At 36.7% G+C, this 21,686-nt stretch overlaps 2 protein-coding genes across 4 annotated transcripts in view; one reads left to right on the forward strand and one right to left on the reverse strand.

Annotated features, from left to right (window-relative positions):
- The first annotated feature begins 686 nt into the window (after positions 1–686).
- Positions 687–10,729, forward strand: LOC149651628 (superkiller complex protein 3). Of its 2 annotated transcripts, XM_089848614.1 has the most exons (27): positions 694–874; positions 938–1,081; positions 1,143–1,234; positions 1,305–1,377; positions 1,454–1,585; positions 1,666–1,770; positions 2,188–2,578; positions 2,651–3,002; positions 3,428–3,616; positions 3,682–3,963; positions 4,028–4,144; positions 4,541–4,747; positions 4,834–5,010; positions 5,471–5,756; positions 5,829–5,885; positions 5,959–6,102; positions 6,182–6,408; positions 6,857–6,937; positions 7,002–7,126; positions 7,199–7,331; positions 7,459–7,907; positions 7,967–8,205; positions 8,262–8,393; positions 8,917–9,008; positions 9,082–9,148; positions 9,219–9,352; positions 10,445–10,729. In XM_089848614.1, exons 1-27 carry the CDS (start codon positions 776–778, stop codon positions 10,665–10,667), a joined length of 4,749 nt encoding a protein of 1,582 aa, XP_089704740.1. In that variant the 5' UTR covers positions 694–775; the 3' UTR covers positions 10,668–10,729. The 2 variants fall into 2 exon arrangements, with proteins under 2 accessions (XP_089704741.1, XP_089704740.1); XM_089848615.1 differs by lacking the exons at positions 9,082–9,148; positions 9,219–9,352; positions 10,445–10,729 and having other exon boundaries at positions 687–874; positions 8,894–9,008.
- LOC149651629 (NT-3 growth factor receptor-like) overlaps positions 10,399–21,686 on the reverse strand; it is a 34,793-nt gene continuing 23,505 nt past the window's right edge. Inside the window, exons 8-14 of one of the 2 annotated variants that reach the window (XM_089848617.1) lie at positions 21,175–21,300; positions 20,919–21,043; positions 20,003–20,363; positions 18,873–19,200; positions 17,963–18,227; positions 16,458–16,616; positions 10,399–13,519 (exon numbers count right to left, since the gene is read on the reverse strand). In XM_089848617.1, coding sequence (XP_089704743.1) covers positions 13,334–13,519; positions 16,458–16,616; positions 17,963–18,227; positions 18,873–19,200; positions 20,003–20,363; positions 20,919–21,043; positions 21,175–21,300 — 1,550 coding nt within the window. In that variant the 3' untranslated portion in view covers positions 10,399–13,333. Of the gene's footprint in view, positions 13,520–16,457; positions 16,617–17,962; positions 18,228–18,872; positions 19,201–20,002; positions 20,364–20,918; positions 21,065–21,174; positions 21,301–21,686 lie in introns of both variants that reach the window. The other variant, XM_089848616.1, reaches the window with a different exon arrangement.

Raw genomic sequence — 21,686 nt, forward strand, 5'->3', positions numbered from 1 at the left:
CAGGATCTTCAGGATTTAAAATCGTTTAAAATATCCTGAAGTTTTTTGTCTCTTGTCAGCACGCGCAAGGCTAGATTACATAGAAACCTAGCTTTGCGCGTGCTGACAACCGATGTTGTAACAGAGTATATACAGAATAATCTGTCGTTCGAGATAGGGAGTTGCCGATCCTATAGCGTGAAAACAAATTTCCTCACGCGCATTCTTCATCCATGCTGTCACCCTTCATTTTAGGCCTAACACTAACTTATTATGTAAGCCTAATTATCGGGCCTTAAGACGTCAATTTATCAGACTGTAGCCCTTCATTTTAGGCCTAAAACTCTTACGTACATGTAAGCCTAATTTTCAGGCCTTAAGATGCCTATTTATCAGACTGTAACCCTTAATTTTAGACCTAACACTAACTTATGTACAAGTAAACGAATATTTTAAACCGACGTTTTGAGTGTAGTAACTTTCATAATGGGGATATGGCAGCTCCTGGTACGTAACTATCGCGTTTCTATGGAAACCTAGTAGCATGAAGCGTCAAAACCCCGCCAAATTTATTTTGGCGCCAAAATAGTGTAAAAAGGCTGGAACAGTATCGCCATCTCTCTTCTACACGGAAACACGTGGTGCCACATACAAATAAAAAATCTATTTGGCGCCATCTATGAGACTACGAATGAAACTCATTTGGCGCCATCTACAAACGCAAATATTTCTATTTTCCCATGTGTTTTAGTATATTTTGAAACCAAAACACTCAAAGAGTAATTTCAGTTTCAATATGGATAGCGACAGCGTAATTAAAGTTAAAAAATCGATCAAAGAGGCCAAGAAATCATTACAAGAGAAAGATTATCAAGCAGCGCTCGAGCACTGTCAGGTATTGTTTAAATTAAACCCCAATATCTAATTATTTTAATTTAATTTAATTTAATTAAAACAGATCGCGCTTAAGATTGAACCACGCAATTACAATGCATTAGTTTTTAAAGCATTAGCTTTACAAGAAACCAAAGCCCTTAAACAAGCGGAGGAAACATTCAAAAATGCAATTGAAATTGAACCCGAACAATTATTAGCTTGGAAGGTAATTTAATTAAAATTAAAGTTAAGATCAATTAAAATCATTAGTTAAATTAAATAATTAGGGATTAACTGGATATTATGAGAAAAATCAGTCACCAGAAAATGACAATAAACTTGTTCTGGTTTATAAATCAATTGCATCTTTACATAAAGAGTAAATAAATACTAATTAGTTAAATAAATTAAATATAATTGATGATTAATTAAATTACTTTCTATATAAGTGACCCTGATAAATATTTGGATATTATTTCTAAGCTTATTGCTTTGGCTAAAGCAACTGGAAATTCCAAAGAGGTTAATTTAATTTAATTTCGAATTAAAAATTTTAATTACATAATCGTAATCAAAATTCCTGTTAATTATACTATAGTGTATTGAAGCTATGACATTATTAGCCGATTATCATTTTGATAAAAAGGATGAAAGGGCTGAATTTTGTGCATGGACTACACTGATTAATTACGCTCTTACTTTAAATGATTTTAAACAATATCAAAATACAGTAATAAAATTTATTTAGAATTGACTTTAATATTTTAAAACCCCCAAATTAAAATAATTTTAATAAAAACTTAAAATTAGTTGCATAAAGCATTTGACAGAGCCTTAACTACCAGTAAAGAAGCAAGAATTTCAATAAATGAGCTGAATGCTCTTCGAAAACAGCAGTTAAATTTCTATAAAATGGTATTATCAAAAGAAAAGATCAAATAACATAACATTAAAAGAACGTCCATTTTTCTAAATATAAAAGGAAAAATAATTAACAAAAATTAATGATCTCTTATTGCAAAATAATTAGCCTTAAAAATTTTAGTGGCGTCTGCTAAATCAAACCTGCGAAAATTCAACCAATCCCTTTAGGGGTAGCTATGATACGTCACTAAACAAAATGGCGGCGCAGTAGTCCTCGGTTTTAAGACTAATTAAATGCTAATTATCATATTTTAATAAGAGATAATTTATTTTTTCAATATTTTTACTTTTATATTTAGAAAAGGCCGTTCCTTTAAGGTATAATGTTATACTACCTGAACCTTTCCTTTAACTATTGAAAGAATAGTCTTAAAAAATAATCGGAAGTCATTTTTAAACTACTTTCAGAATCGTTCCGTTTCTGAGATTTTCGAATTAGCAAAATCTTATTTGACAGAAACGGAAAATGATCCAGAATGGATTGAATTTATATTGAAACTTTTTTGCGAAAACTCTTTAATTTCTAACGAGGAAAATGACGACGACATTATTGATAAGAGCGAAATAAAAGAGTTGGCGCTACTTTATCGCGAAAACCCCAATTCGAAAAAGGTCGTGGGTTTAGCCGACCTTACACTAGGTGTATTAGAATTTTGCGAAAAACAATTTGCAAAATCCCTACCCCTGATTTCAAAATGCATCTCAGAAAACCCAAATTTAATTGAAGCATGGGTTTATCTATCAAAAATTCATCTTAATTTGCATAATTACAAAGAAGCAGAGAGCGCTTGCATTTCCAGTAAAATATTTTTGATAATTTTCTATTGGGGTTAATTGACAGCAAATTAATTTGTTAATTTTTTCTTCTAAGTTTTGCAAACACTGGCGAAATCAAAGTCAGAAAAAACCGACGATACCGTCCTATTGGTCACTTTACTATGTTTAAATCTCAGTGGAAGTTTACTGGGCTTAAATCGCATTAAAGACGCCAAACAAACGTTACAAAAAGCTCGCGTAAAATGTGAAAATATGCGAGATTTCCGATTTGAAAAGATTGAAATCGAGTTTAAATTGTACGAAGCTAAGATAGCCATAGAGGAAAATAATTTGGAACAAGCTGCAAGTGTATCGGATGAATTGGAGAAAATTAATCCTCATGACTCATATGTATTAAAGGCAAAAATTGATCTCAAAAAACCAAATTACGTAGAAGCTGAGAAATGGTACATGAATGAATTAGTTTTGGCAGAAGTGAGATGAGACTAGAAGTAAAGAGCTCTAGCATTGGTAGTAGATCCTGGCACTAGTGAACAAATTTGAGGATTTTATGCCGCTTCCATCGCACCTACACTAGAGAGAAAAAAATTGGTCGAGTTCCAAAAACATTTCCTACCCCCTTCCCCTCAACCTAAAGCCGCGGAACACGGACGCGGGTGCTTGAATCTAGTTCGGTCGTCTACCACCGCGAGCCTCTCACGTTTTGGAGGGAAAATTAAGAAACCGCTACCAGAGGGCCAACCGTTGGTCGTGTTATCAAGAATATTCACTTTCGCCAAGTGAAGAATTTGGTTAGCTCAGTACTTCTGGTCTCATCTCACTTCTGGTTTTGGTAATTTACATTAAGGTACTAATTTTCAATCTCGAATAGGATTAATATGGCTTTAGAAATAAAAGAAACTGCAGAATCATTGCACCTCTTATCGGTGATTCAATGGGATTATGGCCTAAATAGATCCGTTGCGATTCAAAACATTCTTAAAGCTTGCAAGGCTGACCCTTATTACGGTCGTAATTACCTCTATTTAGGTCACTTTTATAAACTACAATCAAATTTAAGGTAAATAATTTAGGACGCTAATAAAATTTGCGAACCAATCAACTTTTAAAAACAATAAATTCCAGTCGTGCCCAGCAATGCTACTCTAAAGCCTTTGAACTTGACCCTTACAATGAAAAAATTGCGTTAAATCTGAGTGATATATTATTGGAGGTTCAGAAAAACAAGGAACCAAAAGACGAAACGTCAAAACATTTAACAATTTTGAAACAAATGACGGTACATCAACCTAGATTACATTGGGTTTGGTTTCGTCTCGGTTTGTGCTACCTCAAAATGGGTCCGAAGTATTTGACAATCGCCATTCAATCATTACAAAATGCAATTAGAATCGACCCCAATGACAGGTAATATTGTAATGAATTAACATATGATTAAATCTAACTAAACAACGCAAAAAACATAAAACAGCAAGAGTTGGGAGTGCTTAGGAGACGCCTATCTCTTACAAGGAAGTTACGGCGCCTCATTAAAAGCATTTAACAAATTGGTTCAATTAAAACCGGATGATATCTACTCATTATTTCAGTAATTAAATAATTTGATGTCGATATCCAAGCAAAAACCAAGAAGTTATATCTAGTATCTCAGAGAGAAGGTATAAATTCGCCTGATTTCCAGCTTTATCTCCAGTCCAAATGTAGTTCCGGAGTTAATCCCCGCCTCTAAATTACAACCAGCCAGCATCTCATTGGTTCTTGAAAACTCACGTCAGCGCGACGCGAATGACGAAAATCAGTCATATTTTTCGACTGAGGAGAGGCGAAATAGCCCGGCGCCTCCCTATACGTCCCCCCTTGTATTTCGAAAGGGGGACTGGGACTATGGCGCGCGAATACAAAGGCATCTTATACCTTCTCCCTAATAAACTAGATATCACTTCTTGCTAAAACACTTCAAAATTTAAACTAAAATACTCAACAGGGTTGCCAAAAACAAGCAATTATTGGAACTTCACATCGAAGCTTTGGAAGATTATAAAAATATTTTGAACCTAGATTCAAATTATTTCCCAGCATTTTTAGGTTTAGCGGAATGTCACTATTCATTGGCCAAAAATTATTTCAATGAATCATTGTATGGTTTATCAAAAGATCACGCGATGGAAGCCTTAATTTTTTTGAATACCAGGTTGTTGTTTTAACTGAACTGAACCAATTCCCCCTATTTTACTTAAGAATTTACAGTTACAACGTAAATAATTATTATTTATTTAGAGTTTTAACAATTAAGAAAAATTACATGGCGCCCTACAAACTAGCGGGCGATCTAACGATATTATTGGCTTCCTTGGGTTCAAATCATTTACCAATTGAATTCCCGGTTCAAATTTATGGTCTACCTAAAAAGGAGACCGATTACGGCTTGCTCGACTTGTTAACTAGCGCTAATTGGTACTAATTTTATCAGAAGTGAGATGAGACTAGAAGTGAAGGGCTCTAGCATTGGTAATAGATCCTGGCACTAGTGAACAAATTTGAGGATTTTATGCCGCTTCCATCGCACCTACACTAGAGAGAAAAAAATTGGTCGAGTTCCAAAAACATTTCCTACCCCCTTCCACTCATCCTAAAGCCGCTGAACACGGACGCGGGTGCTTGAATCTAGTTCGGCCGTCTACCGCCACGAGCGTCTCACGTTTTGGAGGGGAAATTCTGAAACCGCTACCAGAGGGCCAACCGTTCGTGTGTTATCAAGAATATTCACTTTCGCCAAGTGAATTCAGAATTTGGTTAGCTCAGTACTTCTAGTCTCATCTCACTTCTGATTTTATTAATTTCTAAATACCGAAATAAATCGTAATAATTATTTTTCTTTATAATTTAAAAAAAAAAAAAAAAACAACATTTATAGTTGTTATGGGCAAGCCTTATCGCTAAAACCTAAACTCCACAGTTTGTGGCTGGATTTGGGATTGACTTATTACAGAATCAGTCAATATCACTATGAAAATGATGCCCCAATTGCCAAAAGAATTGCGGAAAAATGTTTGGCTTGTCTTAAAAAGGCTTTAGAATTAAATCCAACTGAACCCAATCATTGGTTAGCGTTGGGTGTCGTTTCCGCTACTTCTGATATAAAAAACGGTTTGGAATTTGCCCAAAATTGTTTCATGAAAACATTACAATTGGATCCTAAAGTATACTACAGCTAATTATAATCAAAATCATTATAAATTAGGTTAATTAAATTAAATTAAACTGTGTTACAGAACGTAACAGCTTGGAGTAATCTAGGGGTGTTATACTTGACCCAAAATAACGTCGAGGTATTTTTAGAAATATATTTAAAGGGTTGAAACCGTATTTAAAAAAAAAAAAAAATTACAAAATTATCTATAGTTGGCAAACGACGCTTTTAGTCGAGGTCAATCCGTTGACCCCGCTAACGAAACCCCTTGGATAGGTCAAGCCCTAATTGCCGAGAACGTAAATCATTACCAAACCCTGGAATTATTTAGACATTCCTCTATACTAAACCCCAAAGTGAGTTAGTTGTCAAAAACAAAATGTCAAGTCCGTATTAATGCATTTGCATTCACCCAATTATTTTTTTGTTAATAAGACTGAAGGAGTTATGGGCTACGCTCATTGGTTAATATCGACACTAGTTGATGTAGAGACTAAAAAAGAGCGTAACACAGAGTACACTAAGAGATGGATAACCCAAGCTGAAGATAGCCTAATAAAACTGACTACCAGTGAAAAAAACAAGGCCGAAGCCTATCATTATTTAGCCTTGGTTCTAGAACGGCAAAATTTATATCAACCCGCTGTTAGAGCCGCTAAAACGTACGGTTTTTGCGTAATAACAGGGATAGATTTAATTTTAGAAGTAGGAATGGCGAACGGTTAGTATTTACTTCAGTTATTATGACTCATAGCCCAGTATAGAGCCCCTCCCTCCAACACGTAACGAAAAGTTTATATTACCTTATTGGCTCACTTAAGCTACGTTTTGATGACGTTGCTGACGGGGACCGCGAAAAATAGCGACGTAATTCCTTTTTACCTCTGTCGCTATGAACCGCCTCTTATTTCATACCCCTTCGTCCCGTGGAAGGGGGTCCGGGACTTTGGCGCGCGCCCACCCACATTCTGTTCTCCATTCCTTATTCTAAAATTAAATCTATCCCTGGTAGTAATAATAATAATAATAATAATAATAATAATAATAATAATAACAATAATAATAATAATAATAATAAAAAAAAAACAATTATATAAACTCTCATTATAGTTCCTATAAGTTACTAAAAGATACCGGCGCCCCTTTGGAACAACTCGAAGCTTCTAAAGCTAACTTAGGTCGTTTACTAAGGTGACAGCATTGGTCATTTTTGTCTACTAAAAACCATTGGTCTAATTAACCCATCTCTAATTAGATTGGCGGGAAATACGGATGAATCATTATCCATACTAACGGAAATTAAAAATCCAGATGTTTCAATTTATTGCGAAACCGCCTTATCTTTTCTTGCCACTGGAAGTCCCGAAAAAGCGTATCAAGGTATGGAGTTTTGTTTGGGAAGGTTAATTAAAATTAAGGTTTAATTACAGTCGAAAAAAATTATTTTCGCAGCGTATGAACTGGGTCTTAAAGCTTGCGAAAGTTCTTGCCCAAATTTAGAAGCGGATTTGTTAACCGCCATGGCTTTTGTCATTCGAAAAGTACCTGGGTTCGAAGAACAAGCCAAAACGTTGTTGTTTAAAAGGTTTGTTGCTCAAAAGTTTTCGGGGTCAAATTGACAAGGTTTTAACGATCTATTGTTCTCAATGATGCACGGGACAACTGAGCAAATGTTTAGTTAGACCTAATAATAATAATTTTCCGCCAAACAGTGTAACCTGCGACGTTCAATCCATCCCGGGCCTCCTTGCCCTCTGCGCATTGGGATTCTTAAACAGCGATTCAGTTCTAATCAATGCAGCATTATCAGAGTTGGAGAGTTACAAATACGATCAACGTTACTGGCCTAAAATAGCCCATTTACTAGCCCTAAATAAAGCAATTCAGGGTGATATTCCAGGTGCAATACGACAACTAACCAAAGCTGCGCATTGGCAACCTGATAGCCATGAACTTTGGACCCATTTGTGTTCGTTTCTGCTACTATCTGGTGTGAAAAGGGCTCAAGAAGCGGTACAATGCGCAAAATACGCGGGTATTCATTCGTCCAAAAGTAGCAATAGTTTGGTGCAAACTTTAACCATGGCTAATAGCTACTTAGCCATGAATGACGTAAAAAGTAGTCGAAGTTTGGCTCTCAAAGCAGTACATCGACAACCAGGTTGGTTTCAACTAACTTTCAGTTCTCAATCTTACTAAGTGGGATACAATTACTTTTAGATGACCTTAAAAGTTGGTGCTGTCTTTTGGCAACCACAACATCCTACCCAGATAAATATTCTAGCTTGGAATCAATTTATAAATGTATTGAAAAGTTAAGGGACAAATACTTTGAAACAAATTCGACAAGTTCTGAACTATCCTTACAAGATTGGATCGAGGCCATGCTTATTTACAATAATTTGAACAATCCCAGTGATTCTAGATGCCTTAATAAACCCTCCCAACCAAATTCCCAGGTTTGTTTCAGTGTTTACAACAGAGAGGTCATAATACTGATACTATTTCATCACAGAGTATGCAGAGAAATACATACATTGCCACGCAATTATCGCAAGCAATAGCAACAGAAAAAGGCTCAGCTTCCTACCTTAAAAACCTGTTGAACGAAGATCCATCTCTCCTTTCAGAATTCTTAGTTTGGAGTGTAAGTAGTGTCTTTTTGATAAACAATTACGTCGCAAAATGACCATAAAACGCGAGGGCATACAGTTACCATGGATAAAGAATGCGCGTGAGGAAATTTGTTTTCACGCTATAGGATCGGCAACTCCCTATCTCGAACGACAGAATATTCTGTATACACTCTGTTACAACATCGGTTGTCAGCACGCGTAAAGCTAGGTCTCTATGTAACGTAGCTTTGTACGTGCTGTCAAGAGACAAAAAACTTCAGGATCTTCAGGATTTAAAATCGTTTAAAATATCCTGAAGTTTTTTGTCTCTTGTCAGCACGCGCAAGGCTAGATTACATAGAGACCTAGGTTTGCGCGTGCTGACAACCGATGTTGTAACAGAGTATATACAGAATAAGCTGTCGTTCGAGTTAGGGAGTTGCCTATCCTGTAGAGTGAAAACAAATTTCCTCACGCGCATTCTTTATCCATGGTTATATAGCACGAAATGTCACCTAGAAATGACATATAGTGTTTCTTGGACATGTTTTTCAGACTCTAATTAGAAGTAGGCTTAATGCAGCGCAATACAAAGAGGCTGAAGAAGAACTATGCCTTTGGCTTCAAGTTCTGGAGAATGGGGAAACGTAAATGGCTTTAAAAATAATTAATTTGGAGTGACAAATTATCATAATAAGGGTCAAAATCGTCTATATATAGGTCGCAGGAAGAAAAAATTGTACCCCTTTTGTACCTGTCTTTACTTGCAAAAGAAGCGGGGCATGTTGTGAGTTTTAAGTTTTTAAAAGGAGCTAAGCCTATTTTAGTGTTAATGTTTTAACTTGTTTCGCTTGTAGTATAAAGGGGATTCCGAACACTGGACTCAGCTGGGCAAGGAAGCTTGTATACAAGCCATAAACTTGAACAAACAATGCTATGTAGCCCATTTTTTGCTAAGCCTAACGGCCTTAGACAATGACCCATCTTCCAAGTAAGCTTCACGTTTCACAATATTCTAAGACATAAAAATAATAAATAAGAATTAGTACTTACTAATAATCACGATCGGGGATGATTTTAAATAAAAACTACGCGAAAAATTACCGCAAAATGACAATTGACAAAGAGTGAGGTCTCGGAGCACCAACCGCGTGGCCCTACGGGGTTCATACTCTGTAAACATGGGAGTCACGAGACCGGTGGCGAGCATGCGCATTAGATATGGCGCCAAATTTGAATCGAGTAGGCTATGGCATGGCCAACTTAGATTACCGGGGGTAGAAGGCCTGCCAACTTCACCCGAGCCCCATGTTAAAAAACGACTAACAAAATCGACCCTAGTTCCGACTTTCGCCGTTAGGTGCGCTACCAACCCAGTTTTCCTCATAATGCTTTTTCTATGGGAAAAAAAATTCGGAAGTGGACTCGGTTTAAGAGCATTTTTAATATATTTACCGATTTGTTTCGTGGCCGATTTTTAAATGAGAAGTCAAGTAAGTTCTAATCGGTATTTTGAGACCTATTTCATAATTTTCCGTCCGTTATTTAACGAATAATCAACATTCAAAGTTGGGGTTCTTTTTAAGGCGGAGAAATGCGCCGTTTAGAGTTAAGCCTCGGCCTTGAAGGAAGTTTACATTAAAATTTAATGGCGCCGTTGGACGAAGGCTTAGGTTTTCCGAGAAATTTAATTTCTCCGCCTTAAAAACAACCCCAACTTTGAATGTTGATTACTCGTCAAATAACGGACGGAAAATTATGAAATTGGTCTCAAAATATAAATCAAAACTTACTTGACTTCTCATTTAAAATTCGGCCACGAAAAAAATCGGTAAATATATTAAAAATGCTCTTAAACCGAGTCCACTTCCGAATTTTTTTTCCCATAGAAAAAGCATTATGAGGAAAACTGGGTTGGTAGCGCACCTAACGGCGAAAGTCGGAACTAGGGGCGATTTTGCTAGTCGTTTTTTAACATGGGGCTCGGGTAAAGCTGGTAGGCCTTCTACCCCCGGTAATCTAAGTTGGCCATGGCTATGGTTTTACACGTGGGCTTTATTATTATTTTTTTTTTTTTTTACAGAACTGCTTGTAAATCTCTAGAAAACAGTTTATTTCAAATTAAAGAAAGGGAAGAAACCGTTTTGAGCTTTACATCAGCGGCCAGAAAATTGCTTTTGAGTATTTACAAATCGGGTAAAACTGATAAGAACAATTTTCAAAAACTATTAAACAACGCCCGAATGTCAGGTGACTTGGAAACAGTGAGACATTTAGTCGAAATCATGGAAACAAAGGAAAATTAATACATTTGTATACACAATAAATCATTTTCTAATAAATTGAACAATTTTTTCTACAATTAAAATTGGTCTTTGTACATTTTTGTCTCTAACGATCGTCTTAAAATTACAATTATACGTGTACGAATTATGTACAATGTTATCTAACACAAATATTAAATAAAATAAATTAGGCTTAACAAGACAAACCATAAATTTGACACTGGTTACTGAGAGCTAGACTTGAGTGACTTAGAACGTTTACCATGACTAAATCGGGAACTGGACTATAAAATCGCCTCTCAAACGTTTTCTCCATTAGCAAGTGTCATACTTATGAAACATATCTTATAAACTTATGGTTAAACAAAAATAAATAAATTACGACAATTTTATAATTTTCTTCGCGGTATAATTTTAAATATTTACGTCTAACTATTACCTACCTAATATGGGTTAATTTTTATCACAGTAATATCTTTGTTTACACTACTACTTATAAATATTAGGGAACCCACAAGGCACTGTTAAGACTTGGTTTATGGTTATATATAGTTAATACCATGAGTAACAATGTTACAAATTCCGAGATCTTGTTATCTTCCTAACAAAATTTCACTCTTATAAAGTCAAATTACTTCCGGCATTGACCTTCCGGGTAATATCATTTATTGATAACCTTTCAGAGAATATTGACCACAAATATTTCCGAAAACGTTGTATAGTAAAACGAAACTCAATTCAAAAGTTTAGATTAGAAAATCAAGCCGCGTTTCATCAAAATACATTGAAAACTATATCTTTTAAGCTCAGTCGGTTCCTGAAACGCTGTCAAGTTCAGAGTTTCAGACAATCACCCGCCAACATAGTTTTACCAGGAATAAATACAGCTAATGGGAATAATTATGTAGCGATTTTTTCAACGTATCTAGCTGGATTTTATCTGAAGAGCTAGACTAATCATAATGTATGACGAATTTTACAACGACCATAAAGTATGTTCCATAAGTTTGTCACTTGTTACCGAGAGCTTGTCATGAAGTGACGTTGGTCAAACGTCATAGATTCTCGTAAAGCGACGCCTGGTGAGGCGCTGTCAAAGGCTTAGTACAGACAAAATAGAAAGATGCATTGCAAAACCGAGTGCAGTCAATTCTCGCTTGTCGTTCTTGAACTAGCTCTCACTAAGTCTCTAGCATTACAAAGTATAGGAAGTGTCATACTTATGGAACATATCTTATAAACTTATGATCGAGAATAATTTATCTCACTTCGCGTTGCACATTCCCCGACCAATGAAATCACAGTTAGTAAGACGTCACAGTTAGATGACGTGACGTGTAGTAAGTTCTCAAGCCTGGCCCAGAAAACCCGAATTCATAGAAATTAACAATTATTCCTGTTAGTTGTATGCATTCCTGATTTTACGTATAAACCTTTCCAATTTTCATACAATTCTAAATTGAGGGGTTGAAAGACGTTACCAAGGTTACCGAACTTATAGGTTTTTGAAAATAGATTTTCTTAACCGTCTCATATAAACACTTGAAAACCTTTCTCCCACGAGATCACCTTACAAAAGTTTGTACTGAATCATAACTACTTGTTCCTCTTTCATATCTCTATTAGCAAATTGAGAGACTGAAAGACGTTACCATGGTTACCAAAGCCATAATTTACAAGAATGATTTTCTCCTCATTGACTCTTTCTAAATATTTCCCCTCAAGAGACATTTCTGCTTTTAAAACGACTTAAGTTGTACCAGAAGTAAGATGAGACTAGAAGTAGAAGAGTAGATCCTGGCACTAGTGAACAAATTTGAGGATTTTATGCCGCTTCCTTCGCGCGTACGCTAGAGAGAAAAAAATTGGTCGAGTTCCAAAATAATTTCCTACCCCCTTCCCATCAACCTAAAGCCGCGGAACACGGACGCGGGTGCTTGAATCTAGTTCGGCCGTCTACCACCGCGAACGTCTCACGTTTTGGAGGGGAAATTCAGAAACCGCTACCAGAGGGCCAACCGTTGGTGTGTTATCAAGAATATTCACTTTCGCCAAGTGAAGAATTTCGTTAGCTCAGTACTTCTAGTCTCATCTTACTTCTGGTTGTACCGAATCAAGAACCTATATATGACCCTAGAAGCGTAATTAGCCATAGGGTTTTCCATGAGCTGTGTCGTTATATTCTAGCCAATAAGGAGACAATCCCGGAGAGAGATCGGATTATAAGGGGTTAAAAAACGTGAGATCACTTTAGTGCAGACTGCAGACCGATTCTATCATTGAGTTGAGTTAGCCTACGCTTGCTGAATAGCGTATTTTGATGAATAATAATATAATTTACGTCAGAAGATAATGAAATTATAGATTCTGGGGCGTTTCGCCCTAGTAACAATTGGCCTATCTTTGTAAAATAATTTAAAATTTTATTACAATAGCCCGGCTTGTAGCTGCACCTTAGTGAAACATTAAAAAAATAAATTTTGACTATACGCTCAAAAATCAAATAAATAGGTATATCTCGTGAAAAACTCTACTTGTTAAGTTTGTTAGACAATACTGTCTGTATCTCTTAAATATTAAACTTCATTTGGCAATATTCAGTATTGGCAAAGTATTTCTAGCTCGAATGATTAGTGAGTTAGATTTTTTTTTGGCTCTGTTTTTCATCACGTCACATTAATTTGAACTCACGCTACAACTTCAATGTACTCAGGATCGTGATTCACGAAACGTTGAAGTTGAATATGCAAATTTTGGATGGATAAACGTTTCTGCGGTCGCATTTTCCAACAACACAACATTAAACGGTACACATCGTCGGGACACGACTGTGGTTGAGGTAATACCTTACCATTGGTCACTTCTTGTACCACCTACGTCATAAAACAAATCAATTATAATTAACATCAGACAGAAAGGATCAGACTAAATGTGATACCAGGGATAGATTTATTTTTAGAAGTAGGAATAGAGAACGGTTAGTATTTACTTCAGTCCGACTCATAGCCCAGTATAGAGCCCCTCCCTCCAACACGTAATAACGAAAAGTTTAAATTATCTTACTGGCTCACTTAAACTACGTTTTGATGACGTTGCTGACGGGGACGGCGAAAAATTCCTAATTCCTTTTTACCTCTGTCGCAATGATCCACCTCTTCTTTCATACCCCACTTTCCGGGGAAGGGGGTCCGGGACTTTGACGCGCGCCCACATTACTCTGTTCTCCATTCCTACTTCTAAAATTAAATCTATCCCTGGTGACACTGAGTTTTATGCTTAGTAAAATAATAATAATAAAAAAAATTAAAAACAAAGACAAACACACCATTAATCACCTTAAAATTAGGCTTATTATCAAAATGGAATGGTTAAAAAATTAACAAACTATTAAATCAGGGTAAGTAAAAATATCGTTTAGGCCTAAAGGTCACCAAAGTGTTTACAATTCTAACTTGGTGTTCCAGAGTGAATCTGACAGCCTGATAAGGACATTAAATCTACCTTAATTGAAAAAAAGGCTCCAGTGTTTGAAGGAAAATAAATAGTGTTTACTTAAGACCAAAAAGGAAGCGCTTTTACAAAAAAAGAAAGAAGAATCACACGAAAAAAAAATAACCTTGGAGTTGGATCAAATTAAAAACGGAAGAAAAAGGTGCAGGGATTATATATACATTTTTTTCAGGTCTACGAAATAATGAAATAAGAGGTTATTTTTCGAAACTTGATACTATAGGCTTCAAAATCGATTTTCTTGTCTAAAATTAATTGATTTTTAATGTCAAGCAAAGATGACATTGAAATATTAGACTGATTGATTAAAAAACGGAACCAAAAATTAGTAGCTTTAAATTTTGGTCTAAAATAGAATACCTTTTGCGAATAATAATAAGCCTAAATATTCCTTTCTTTCATAAAAGCCCTCGAGATAAAAATGGAGCTGAAAAAAAACCCCCCCCCCCCAATAAGTAGCTTTAAATTTTGGTCTAAAATAGACCTAATTGAAAGATTAAGATTGTAATTTGCGAATAATAATAAGACTAATTCCTTTCTTTTCATAAAACCCCTTGAGATAAAATGCAGCTGAAAACAAACTTAACAAGATGGCCCAAGGGCTGGGCCTTAATAGTAATTTTACACGGCTCACGTGACCCCCCGTATAGTTGATTTCCAATAAATCGTACAACTAAAAACATTTCTGAAACACAATATGCGTGTCACTCCCTTTAATTTTAATTTTAACTTTTGATTTCCAAGTTTGATTTTGGCTTTTAATTTTAATTTTGAGGTTTAATTTTAACTTTAACTTTTGAAGTTTAATTTTAACTTTTAATTTTAAATTTTAATTTTGGCTTTTCATTTTGAAGTTTGATTTTAATTTTTGTTTTATGTTTTTTAGTTCTGTATCATATCCTATGTATATATGTATATATTTTTGTTTTCTTCATTGCTGAGCTCTCCCAACAGGAGAGCCGCCCCGTTCTAAAGGGGTGTACTTTGTACGGCGTCATAATAAACCTGTAAACCTGTAAAACCTGTAATCGTGTATCCCTTTAATTGCTAATAACGTCACATTTCAAATAATATTAATGAAACTAAATTGTGCACCCCACTAAAGTATAATTTTTAAAAACCATACGAATCAAATAATGTATTTAAACAAAATCCTGGATCCCCTAAACCAGAAATCACTATGACCGTAAAGCGTCCCCTCTATTTTACGAAACCTAACCTAACCATCCAGCATAATCTCTGATGTATCACGCGCACAAAGGGACAGCGACAGGGGTTTTGGTGCCGTTTCTTAAATTTTACCGGAATTAAAATTCCGTGTAAAATTAAAAAAGCCCGCGAGATTTAAACTACCATTCTTTCCTCTCTCTCTCCTCTCCGAGCGGGATGCCCCCTCTCCCTCTTCCCCCTCTCACTAATATACCAGGCAGGCAGCGGAGCTTCGTTTCCCTCCGATCTGGGTTCCATCTCTCTTCGTATCGCCATCGCGTACGCTAGCGATCTCTCTCCCCGCACGCTTTCGTTTTCCCTCTCTCTCTCCCATCGTAAGCGTTCGTTTCGAAACCGGTTTCGCGGACGCGTCCGGGACAGGGACAGGGACAGGGACAGGGGTTTTGGTGCCGTTTCTTAAATTTTACCGTAATTAAAATTACGTGTAAAATTAAAAACGAGAGAGATCTCTCAAGATCAAGAAAAAAATAAATAAATTAAGGAATCCCAGAAAACCGCTTTAACAAACGTTAAAAACAACCAGAAATCAATTAAAAGAAAGTTACTATCGTGAAATGTCTAATTGCAATGAAATAACTAACTTTAAGCATAAGTTTATAAGATATGTTCCATAAGTACGACACTATATACCTATACGATTCGTAATGCTAGAGACTTACAGCTCGAGCTAGTTCGAGAACGACGGAAGCGAGAATTGAAGTCCTACACTCGGTTGGTTAATTTTGCAGGACTTCCATCTAGGTCATAATTAGTCTGCATTACTAAGCCTTTGACAGCGTCTCACCAGGCGACGCTTTACCTCGAATCTATGGCCTACGTCAAGTTTGTAACCAGTGACAAACTTATGGTGAACATACCTTATGAACTTATGCTTTAAGTCATTTCAACAAGCATTGAAAGCTGGAACCCCCTAGCTTTAATTGAAACTCATTCTATACCCCATGACCTAAAGGCTAATGGCATTATATACGTTCACGTTAATATACTTCTCTTAAACCCTCTAAATGTGAGTAAGACTAAGTACTAGGGCGAAAGAAAAGGGATAAAGGAGATCGAAATAAATAGTCTTACCTCGTGATTGGAGAGTTCGCACCATGGTTGTCGACCGTGAGTGAAAATCTCCCATAAAACGACTCCAAAACTCCAAACGTCCGATTCTAGGGTGAATTTCCTGTAGAGAATACTCTCGGGAGACATCCACCGAATGGGTAGCAACGTATGTCTGCCCACCTGCGCGCAAAAATAAAAAGAGAAGATAGATTTAAGGCTTTGTTCCGTCGGAACTAACCTCCCTAGTTCCCCAAAGTCGTTAGTGAAAGATCGCAGTTAGGCTCGGATGAGATTTTAAGATATAAAGTTATATATGTATGTATAGAAAGTCGCAAGGTACACCCTAGAGTATAGGGAGGATTGGGATCAATTACTTTGCTAATTACAAACCAATTATTTTTATTATTATTTCACAGTTTAATGTCCCTGCAACCTTGGCTTTAAAAGTCAAGAAGCGATATAGTAAATATTGTACACCCTTAAGAATTCCCACTCACAAACACACAGACTTTAATTTACGGCATACTTCTCATTAATACCCTATTTTGTTAGTAGTTTCATTAAAGTTTTATTATATTTTAAATTAGAAACTAAGCGAGCCTACAGGGGCAAACAACATCACGTATTTCCTATGGGCCCCTGCAGAAATGTTTGTCCTCAATACTCCGGTGTATGCATTTATTTATTTATTTGGACTGAGGGATAGGATCGCTAGGCCAAGTTGGCTTAAGTGCAACCCCCCAAAAGCAATAATGTACATCAAATAAAACAAACAAAAAATAGCGTAAAATTTACGGACTGTTCGGAATCCAATTCGTTATACCATAAGTTCATAAGTTATGTTCACCGTAAGTTTGTCACTGGTTACAAACTGGAGCTTGTCATGAAGTGAATGATGTAGGTAAAGCGAAGTACTCCTGGTGAGGCGTTGTCAAAGGCTTAGTAATGCAGACTAAATAGAACCTAGATGGAAGTCCTGCAAAATTAACCACCGAGTGTAGGACTTCAATTCTCGCTTGTCGTTCTCGAACTAGTTCGAGCCAGGGATAGATTTAATTTTAGAAGTAGGAATGGAGAACAGAGTAATCTGGGCGCGCGTCATAGTCCCGGACCCCCTTCCCCGGGAGGGAGGGGTATGAAAGAAGAGGCGGGTCATATAGCGACAGAGGTAAAAAAGAATTACGTATTTTTCGCCGTCCCCGTCAGCAACGCCATCAAAACGTAGTTTAAGTGAGCCAATAGGATAATTTAAACTTTTCGTTACGAGTTGGAAGGAGGGGGGGGCTCAATACTGGGCTACGAGTCGGACAAAAGTAAATACTAACCGTTCTCCATTCCTACTTCTAAAGTTAAATCTATCCCTGCTCGAGAAATAAGTCTCCCCCTAGCATTACGAAGTATAGATAGTGTCATACTTTTGAAAGGAACATATCTTATAAACTTATGGTTATACTGCGACGGAAATGGATCTTACAAACTCAAGATCACCAAGAAAAAAAAACACTTTAATTTTAAAATCAACATACCCTGTAGTAATCGGTACTATAAACGTCCCTGGACATTCCAAAATCTCCAATCTTTACAACTAGAGGTTCACTCCCGACTAAGCAATTCCTGGTAGCCAGATCTCTGTGGATAAAATGTTGCGAGGCCAAATATTCGACTCCGCGAGCAATTTGTAAAGAAAGGTCTAAAAGAGCTTCCAACGGCAGAGGTTGGTGTGGTCCACGAACTCCGTGAGATATTTCACTTGGTTCCAAGTTGACACTGATTAACTCCGGGCTTCGTAACCTGGAAATTGTTTTATAATTAAATTAATAAGTTAACGTTACGCAACATCGCTAATGAAACGTTTATCAGTATTCATAGAATAAACATCGACTTAATTAGTATAAATCTTTTAAAATCTATTTTATTTTACTTTAAAGGGAGAGTGAAAAGGAAAATCAAGTGAATTTCTTTTCGATTTTTCCATATGTTCCATTCCATAAGTTTGTCACTGGTTACCTAGAGCTTGCCATGAAGTGACAACGTAGGTCATAGATTCGAGGTAAAGCGACCTAAGACTGGTCAGGCCCAATCAAAGGCTTAGTATGGATGACTAAATAGGACCTAGATGGAAGTCCTGCAAAACTAATCGAGTGTAGACACGCAATTCTCGCTTGTCGTTCTCGAACTAGCATTACGAAGCGTAGGTAGTGTCATACTTATGGAACATATCTTATAAACTTTTTCCGCATAGTGAAAAATAAAAGGAAATACCCTCGAAATGATTTTAAAATTCAAATTCGTTTGAGATTTCATGGATAATTTGAAATTAACACCTCCGATCTGAGTTTATATTACACGCGCGTAACATTGTATCTTCATGATTAACCACTAATTAAGCATCGGTGGGTAGGGGTATCTAAGGATGGTATAATTACATTTACAAACCTGAGAAATCCGTTCAGATCCCCGTGTTCCATATATTCAAAGACCATCATAGGTGGCTCGGCGTCGACGGATATGCCGAAGAAACGGACTATGTTAGAATGTTTTAAGCTGGATAAAAGCTCGGCTTCCCTGTAAAAATCGGCTCTAAGGGATTCATCCGGATGTCCTTCGCCGATAACTGGCGTCTCCTTAAGGGTTTTGACGGCGACCATTGTGGTAGGTTCGTCTGGACTCAAGTAATCCACAGTCCCGAGAAATACACGCCCGAATGCACCTTCACCCAACGCTTGGATGAAACTTATCTTTTCTCTGGCGATTTGAGGGATGGCTAAACCCGAACCAAAAAGGCCATCAATTGAAGCAAAAAACGTAATGTACCTTATCTGCCTTAGCTCCCAAGTACTTAAATACTTCAATTTATAAACTTCTACATGCTTTTAGATATAAAATATAAATCATAGCAAAATAAAATGAGAGATATAGCAGTCCATAGAATTTTTACGTTAACAATGATGTAGTTAAACGTTAGGCAGTGTCAAGGTTGCTTATCGCCAGAGGGGAATTAAGCTTCTTAAAACTTTGAGAAGGACTTTTTACGTAAAGATTAATCTATAGCAAAGTAGAATTAAGGCTACTACACGGTTCTACGCCTAAAAAACTTAGCAAATTCTATAGAGAAATTATACGGGGAAGTTTTCAAGTATGTTAATCTTTTCCCATAGACCCCATTGCCTTCCGTGAAAACCGCGAAAACCGAGCAGTATCAAATTAAAATTTAACCGAAACGTTTCCAGTTGCTAACGTATTTCATTCAGATTCAGTTTCTGAAGACTAGAAAGCAAGCCCCTTGACAGATCCCCCAATGGATTCGGATTACATTTCCCTATCATCTCTAAGAGCATTAACCAAGCCCAAGTAACCAAGGAAAGATGAAAGAAAACATAATTCAGACCTTATTTCGGATAATATTTTATAAAATAATTTTCTATCAAAATAAGTTTAATACTAAATGATTTCAACCTCCCTTTATAAGGCGGGAAATAAATTATAAGTTTTAAACCGTTTACATTTTCCGGGAATGAAATGGTGAAATTTGAATTTTTAAGTAAGGTAAAACGTCAATAACTTACCAGCTGAGCAAACAACAACGCTTTCATCTTGACAGTAGCTTGGATTGTCAACTACTTTGCCCGGGTTGAGAGGAATTTTCTCTCTACTGATTAAGAAATCCGATTTACGGCCACGACTATCTTCGTTGGAGGCCGAGGGACCCCTGGAATCCCTTCCTCCGCAACAGGGACTTAAAAGGACCCGAGAGAAAGCGCGGTTCTCCGTTTCGACGGTTCCCTTGACGGTCGTTGACGAAGGTCGACGGTTTCGACTACGTTTGAACCTTTGACATCTCCGGCTGCGTTGGACGTACAAGGTCACGGCTAAGATACCGATCACTCCAGCAACGCACGAAAAGCCAACAATGGACCATTTAGAAGCCTTATTTTAAAAGAGATTAACTTGTAATTAAAAAGTTATAAAATAAACTCTAGTTGTTTATTCTCTCTAATTTCTACAAAACCTTTAGATTCAACTGAACATTTAGGTCTATTTCAAATCCCCCGACTGCACACTGAACTTTGAGGCCTATTTATTATAATCCCCTGACTGCAAACTGAACCTTTAGGCCTATTTTAAAGCTTCCCGCCATTTCCATGATATTTTAGGCCTACTTTAAAGTTTCCCGCCATTTCCATGATATTTTAGGCCTATTTTAAAGTTTCCCACCATTTTCATGATATTTTAGGCCTATTTTAAAGTTTCTCACCATTTTCATGATATTTTAGGCCTACTTTAAAGTTTCCCACCATTTTTATGATATTTTAGGCCTATTTTTAAGTGTTCCGACTGAGCTTCCGATTCCCACACGTGTCAAGACTTCCCTGACCCTAACACAACCTTAAACAAATCACGTGCACCATCCTATACATGAATTTAAGTCTTCCCAAGGGTGGATAATAAGATAAATAAAATACGAAATGTTTTCCATCTTACCGAATGTGTTAAGAACCCAACTTCCGGTCTATCTTTACTGGCCACTCTGACGGCGAGAATGGGTTTCTGTTGATTTACTGGTGGCAAATTCCTGCTACCTCCGGGATATTGCGGTACGATTTCACCTAATTGAAAATTAAACGGAGCTAAAAATCCGTTGGTTATTTAAATTGAATTATGTAGATTGAGCAGTCGAGCTTAAAGATGATTTAATTAAAAGTAAAGTTGATTAAATAATCCCCAAGTTAAAACTTACGGTATAAACGAACTTCCACGGTTTGATTACATTCGCCGTAGGCATTTTGAACGACTAGAGTGTAGAATCCCTCGTGACCCGGAGTAGCCAGACCTTCCAGTCCTAACTGTTCCAAATATAAATTGCCTGTGGAAAAAAAGACACCAACGAGAAGTCAGGCGCTAATGTTGTTATCTAGGGCCAATCAGGATAAATGCGAACAAAATAATCCACACTCTGGATTGGAGCCTCAGCCTAGTTATACAAGGTTAGCAAGAACCCATTTATGACCCGAGAACACTTAAAGATACAATTGGGTTGTGACCTCATGTTTTTCTTACTCATTATTCATTGTTCCGAAATGAATCACAGCCTTATAGGAAAGCGTATAAAGACCCAGTGAAAGTGTATGTAACTTGTTTAGACCTAAGATTCATCGGTTCTCGTGTCTTAAGTGGGTTCTTGATCCCGATGGTATAAACAACAAAAGGACAGCCAATTCAAATTAGAACAACCAACAAAATTTGTCAAAA

The sequence above is a fragment of the Phalangium opilio genome, unplaced genomic scaffold (genome assembly GCF_054372755.1).
Source record: "Phalangium opilio isolate 3A_F unplaced genomic scaffold, DU_Popi_V2 ptg000082l_1, whole genome shotgun sequence".
Lineage (NCBI taxonomy): Eukaryota > Metazoa > Arthropoda > Arachnida > Opiliones > Phalangiidae > Phalangium > Phalangium opilio.

What these genes read in the sequence shown, in the direction of transcription:
- LOC149651628 (XM_089848614.1), top strand. Translation starts at nt 776, where the DNA reads ATGGATAGCGACAGCGTAATTAAAGTTAAAAAATCGATCAAAGAGGCC. An exon ending in GATATCTACTCATTATTTCA is followed by an intron (nt 4,145 to 4,540) that starts GTAATTAAATAA and finishes AATACTCAACAG; the next exon opens with GGTTGCCAAAAACAAGCAAT. An exon ending in TGACCCAAAATAACGTCGAG is followed by an intron (nt 5,886 to 5,958) that starts GTATTTTTAGAA and finishes AATTATCTATAG; the next exon opens with TTGGCAAACGACGCTTTTAG.